The sequence below is a fragment of the Sparus aurata genome, chromosome 21 (genome assembly GCF_900880675.1).
Source record: "Sparus aurata chromosome 21, fSpaAur1.1, whole genome shotgun sequence".
Classification (NCBI taxonomy): domain Eukaryota; kingdom Metazoa; phylum Chordata; class Actinopteri; order Spariformes; family Sparidae; genus Sparus; species Sparus aurata.
The window spans coordinates 18,001,035-18,007,488 of record NC_044207.1 but is presented as its reverse complement, the minus strand read 5'-3'; the positions used below and the strand labels follow the sequence as shown (position 1 = coordinate 18,007,488).

Below are 6,454 nucleotides of genomic sequence, written 5' to 3'. Positions count from 1 at the left end.
CTTTTGATGATATTATGGACTGTAGATGATGAAATCCCTCAATTTTTTGCAATTTTACGTTGAGAAACGCTGTTCTTAAACTGTAAGACTATTTGCTCACAAAGTGGTGAACCTCACCCCATCCTTGCTTGTGAACTACTGAGCCTTTCGGGGATGCTCCTTTTATACCTTATCATGGCACTCACCTGTTTCCAATTAATCGGTTCACCTGTGGAATGTTCCAAACAGGGGTTTTTCAAGCATTCCTCAACTTTCCCAGTCTTTTGTTGCCCCCGTCCCAGCTATTTTGGAATGTGTTGCAGACATCCAATTCAAAATGAGCATATATCTGCACAAAAACAATAAAGTTTATGAGTTTGAACATTAAATATTTTGTCCTTGTGGTGTATTCAATTGAATTTAAGTTGGAAAGGATTTGCAAATCATTGTATTCCGTTTTACAAAACGTCCCAACTTCATTGGAATTGGGGTTTGTATTTATTACTTATCCTATTTAAACCTCTCTATAGTATGACATTCCTATTCAAGAAGAAGCAACTCTAACTGATTCGGATTCCGAGCTCCTTCCAAGAGTTGCTGTTTTTTCCTTTGTAGAATATAGTTGACCTCAAATACTCCAACCAGAGCATGGAGTATCTAATTTCTGTGTATTTTTTTATCTCAGAGTTGGAAAGTCAGATAAGATCCAGTAAAGCTTGGTCATTACCAAACACACAACTTCACAGGGTACACAACCTTATTTCATTTTATTACAGTAAGGAGAGCTTATAAACCTTACATATCTGTGGTGAAGTCATACGATACATTTAGCCAATGGCATAGGTTTGAATTTACATGAAAGGATCCAAACTGATGCCACTCCATACACCATAAAATAATATTCACTTCATCATGAGTTTGGCACAGATCTGCTTTCATACTGTCATCTGAAGCATTTACAGGGCAAACAGTAGGTCGTTCTTGTAAACCAGAGCTATGTTTTGCTCAAGTTTTGCATGTGGGGAATGCAATGATGGCCATAAAGACATGCAGCGGAAATGTGATGCAGTTCACTGAGGACAAGCTGGACTTTAAGCTAAGGTTTACCGATAAGGACTTGCGTCTTTAGCACAATTGTTGTACTAAAGGTTTGACTCCAATAATAAAGACACAATCTGTTAATCAGAGGTTTTACCAGGATAGCTATCATGCTTTAAGGATCTTCCTTGGATTTTCTGACCTTGTGTCCTTTTTTTGCAGACATGAAGCAAGTAATTGTTCTGCTGTCAGGTGAGGTATTACATATCACTGTTTATAAGATGTGTACTTTATTCTATGTGTCGACTAGTTAAAAAGGGTGCAAAGATAAGGGGGAGAAGTCACCAGAGTTGTCACTAACATAAACTGCAGAGTGACAGCTTATGCAGTGTCAGTGGTCTGTATGTCGCTGTGAAAGATCTACCGTGTGTCTGATATCTGAAAGCTTGAGATGTTGGAGTAGTGCAAAATGAAAGATTGTCAAGATGTAAATCAAAGGTGTGATCACATTTTTCTTTCAGATTCTTTTCTTCTTATCTCTTTGTAATAAAACTCTCTTTACAGTATTGTCGCTCACCGTGTCCTCTCGTCCTGATGAGGAGCTCGAATGTAGGTCTGGAGAATGTCTTCCTGCTGCACTCATCTCTGATTTAAAGACAGGCTGTAAAAATGGCACGGACCAGGAGGTTTGGGGTGCGCTTTTTCTTTGCTAAATGTCACCAATGTTCAGACACTTATCAACATAGCATTTTAAATGTAGCTTTTGTGAACTTATATGCCAAAAACAAAATGAAAATATAAGAAAAAAGTGGAACAAAGCAGAATGTACCACAAACAAGACTGTAATATGTTTATTTCACAAAATCTGTGACTTTTTATACTTTCTTACTCAATTTTGTACACTGTTCCTCTTCCTTGTCAAGGCTTATGTACCTTTGAGCATCACTCCTGTGGATGGAACGACACCAGCGACTCCTCCTACCGCTGGAGACGGCAAATGGCAAACATCACCTCAGTACCTGGGCTGGATCATACCACAGGAAGTCCATCGGGTAAATATTAACCTCCTGTCACGTTCCACTCGTGTCATTGCTTTGTTGATGATTAATTTAAAACGGAACTGTTAGCTTTTCACATGTGTGATAAAAATACTTGATTAGATAACAAGATCTTTCATGTGACCCCTTTAAGGTACGCACCAAGAAAAAAGCAAAGGAAACAATATTTCTTTGCATTTTTTATTCAATTATGATAACAATAACAACAATCAATAGTTTTTCTTTAATTAGACCCTACAGTATTTCAGATATAGTCCTCTACCAAACAGTTGAGATGTCTGTTCATAATAAAAGAAGTCCTCTACCAAACGGTTGAGACGTCTGTTCATAATAAAAGAACGACATTCAGAACAAGTCACATTAAGTGCAATTTCTTGACGTGTTTGGAGTGTATAGTTAGTGTGTTATATTGTGTTTAGTGTGTAGTGGAGTCGTTTTTTCGTTTAATGAGTCAAAACAGTGAGGAGACTGCTGAATGTGGAGCAGGCAGTGCAGCTTTTCATTGAGCTGGAGGAGTTCAGGCAGACCTGAGCCTGAGGCATTGCCTGCATCGAAATGTAAATAGTTACATATAACTTTGTAAATTTCAAAAACGTATGCACAAATTTAGCAAATGACAATTTATATTTGCATTATAGGTGATAAAAATGGTTTGTTAAGCATATTTTGGTTTTCACAGTGAAAAAACTAACATTTTCCTACTCGAATTTTATGTTTGTGATTTTAGGTCCACTGTGTTAATACAGTATGTCAAAATGAAAAAATAACTGTACAGTCGCACATGTGAGGTTGTGCTGAAAATAATGACACCAAACACGGCAAGGTAAATAGTTTTTATGGTGAAATATAATGGTAAAATCAAAAATAGTCAAAAACGGCCAATTGTACACCAGACCTCAAATAATTTCTTGATATTAACCATATACAGTAAAGAAATGGTGAAAAAATGATATTGATAAAATATTTTTCATCAAATATGTAATTGAATAACATTAAATTAACTTTTTAATTTGAACAACACTAACCCTATAATTTATTATGGCTAGCTAGCTAATTAGCTAGCTTCTCTACCTTTACCATAAAATGACAACTCAACCGTTTGGTAGAGCACGTTTTGAAAAAATTATTTGACCCTTATGGCACTTATTTTTGTTGTATTAAGTTACATAATTCTGTTTAACAACTCATCTGAAATGATAATATGTCAACAAAATAGTCTTACATTCGAAAGTCCCGCCGATATGCGTCATCAAACGACGAGTTATTCGCGGTGTCACTTACTGTTTGAAGGAATGCTGAAGAGGCATACTGCTCACAGACACAGTGCCATCTAGTGGATTTTTTTAGCATTGCACAACTACGCCAAATGGTAGAGATGGCTCATTCAGGTTGAGTCAAGCTTGATGCATTTATCAATGAAATTGACTTAAAGTGTGGTCTACCAAATGGTTGAGTAGTACCTTAAAGGGGTAATCTTATTATTTGATATCTGTGTGTTGGATACAGGATATGTCATGCGTGTGGACGGCAAACAAGACGGTGGTATGTTTCCAACAGCTACACTGGAGTATTCTGTTGACAAGCTGGCAGCTCTGGGATGTCAGATCAGGTACCAAAAGCCACTTTTTCAGCAAATTTTTTTAAAAGATAGATGATATAGTTAGAAATAATCTTGACTGACAATGCGTTTGAATGATTTCACAAGAATTAGTCTCCAATCTGTCATATACATGCAAGCTGTTGCCTGTTTTTTATGATTTGACTGTCAATCTGTTTCAGCTTCTGGTACTATATTTATGATGAAGCGTCAAAATCGTCATCATCTTTCAAACTAACCATGCTCAGAGGTGACACTGAGGAGAAGTTGATGCCCATATCTGACAGTAACACAGGCGGTTGGGATAATGCCACCGCCTTCATCGGTAATCGGCCAGGAGGATACAAGGTCAGTGAAACTGTGTGCTTTAAGGCTGTGCACAGTCATTAAGTAGTGATCCAACACTATTTACTCAGAGTAAAGGTTTTTCAGACTGTGAGGCACAGGGGGCCCATAGTGAAAGATGTAAGACAAAGATGTGTCTGTGTGAGGTGGACCATGGTTTCCCGTTGTCGACAACCTCCAAATGTCTTACCCAGCAGCGAAAAGCTGTCTCCTGTTACCACCACCATACATCTTGGTACTAGTTTAAAAGTGTCTTCACATCTGCACCACATGTTTGTACCTTAGCTGTGTTCATCCTCAAAAGCTCGAAACAAAGTTAGCCATGAACATGCTGAATAACTGAATAACAATGCAACAAAGTTATCCAAGCAACTGAGCAGCCATAAACTTCAGTTCATCGCCTCCCACATGTGACAAATAACAAGGAGACACATTACTTTATTGCGCTCTCTTGCGTGGAATCATTTAAATCCCCATGTTCTGATTGTCAGGGGCCAGTGCAGTGACATTGCTAAACCCCAACGCATAACTCACAGCCAACGTTATACGCTGATAAGCCACAACATTAAAACTACTGACAGTCAAAGTGACTGACATTGATCATCTCGTAAACTGCAATGTTCTCCTGGAAAACCTTGCCACTTGGCATGCAATCCCCACCCAAACATCAATGTAGACCATGTAAACAACCTTCATGCCTCAATGGCAATGCCCCTTCAGTGTCAGACACCGCAGGACACCGACAGAGGTCTCTGCCTAGATGTGTCAGGGCTGTTTTGGAGACACAACAGGAACCTGCACAATATAAAGGTGCTTGTTCTAATGTTGTGGCTGATCGGTGTGAAAGTGTTGGGACCTGGGTTGTCAGTGAGGGCCTTCTGGTTTATGTAAAGCCCTACTTCTTTCATCTTGTTTTAGCTCCTTTGAGGGTGAAGAATAACAAATAATTTTGAATACTGATTTCAGAACAAACAGAGTAAAGCACCTCTCTTTCTACAGTTGCGGTTGTCATTTGATCAAGAATTTTTAACAGAAAAGGACGTCATGGTGGACGATATCAGCTTTGAGTACTGTAAAGAGGGAGAGGTCCCTGCAGGATCGGAACAACTCTCATGTGATTTTGAAACTGACACCTGTTCGTGGTACCCTGACTACACTGCCAGCCTTTTGTGGGAAAGGAGTGATGGAAGATATGATGACGGCCCAGCTGGGGAAGGTAAATTTTGTTTAAGCAATTATGTTGTGGCATCTTTTTTGGAGCAATATCACATGTAAGCACAATTATTTGTATTAGTAGTAAATAACCACTAACCTAATTGCTGCATGTAGAACCCGAGGCATAAGCGAACTAAGTGGCTGCTTGGCTTTTTTTACATATTAAAGACATTAAACAAGTAACATGAATGAATGAATAATTCAAAACAAGATGATTCTGATTTCATGATCAATATACCTGCCTACAACTGCTGTGTCTGCCAGCATTTGAGTCATGCGCTTAAACTAGACACCTCGCGTGCATAGACAAGCAAGGATGGATTTTGGATGGATTTCCACTAAATGAACCTGAATGACCCAAGAGGTGAAGGGGCCCTGAATCCCAAGTCATTGCATGAAGTCACTACCTCAATAAGTCAAAAAGCAAAAGGCTATGAGTCTGAACGAATCTCCAGCTGGCCATCCCAAAAAGGCACCAGATTACAGGAAATCACATCTACCAACTTCAAAATGTTCTGGGGGGGGGCAGACCCCCCTTCCCCCATTTGCACCCACTTTCATACAAATAAGGTAGGGGGTGTGGGTCCTTATGCATCTGTGCCCAGGGGGAAAGTAGTTCAAAAGCTGTCACTGTATTAATACAATTTATAATGTAACATTATAGTGTGACATTTGTGTCAATAATTGTCAAGCACAGGTGACTCCGCGGTGATGGGAGGGGGGCCCCAAATCAAATTCTGCTTAGGGCCCCCAAAAGGCTTGGGCCGGCACTGACTGCATGATAAATCTGTAGCTTTTGGGTCCACGTCAGGTCAATGGCAGGTGCCTGCTTTACCTGTAAGGTTGGTTATTCAACCTTGTAAACACCTCAGCAGCACTTGTTGTTTTACATCCAAATGAGACATGACATCTGCTTGTTGCTGTTGTTTATTTTGTTTCACTGGATGCTCATTGGTTTCTGCCGTAGCAGTTGCTAATCTTCCTGAGGTCAACACATTAAAAGATGTCGAAATAGGATAAAGATACGTTAAAGAAAAGATGAAAATAAGTAGATTAGACAAAGCAGCAAATATTAATGCAATAAATAATAATATCATCAAATGGTTCAAATGAACTCATACAGTATAATGTATACAAAATAAAGGCACAGAGTGTGCAAAACAAACATTAACAAATGACAACTAATAATTATGATATTACAGCTACATTTAAATAACCATCC

General features: G+C 38.9%; 1 protein-coding gene across 1 annotated transcript in view; it reads left to right on the top strand.

The window, feature by feature from the left end:
- Positions 1-1,192: 1,192 nt before the first annotated feature.
- Positions 1,193-6,454, top strand: part of LOC115572091 (MAM and LDL-receptor class A domain-containing protein 1) — a 32,394-nt gene continuing 27,132 nt past the window's right edge. Inside the window, exons 1-6 of the mRNA XM_030401905.1 lie at positions 1,193-1,269; positions 1,582-1,710; positions 1,941-2,069; positions 3,582-3,684; positions 3,855-4,020; positions 5,017-5,233. Of these exons, the coding sequence (XP_030257765.1) occupies positions 1,242-1,269; positions 1,582-1,710; positions 1,941-2,069; positions 3,582-3,684; positions 3,855-4,020; positions 5,017-5,233 (772 nt within the window). The 5' untranslated portion in view covers positions 1,193-1,241. The remainder of the gene's footprint in view (positions 1,270-1,581; positions 1,711-1,940; positions 2,070-3,581; positions 3,685-3,854; positions 4,021-5,016; positions 5,234-6,454) is intronic.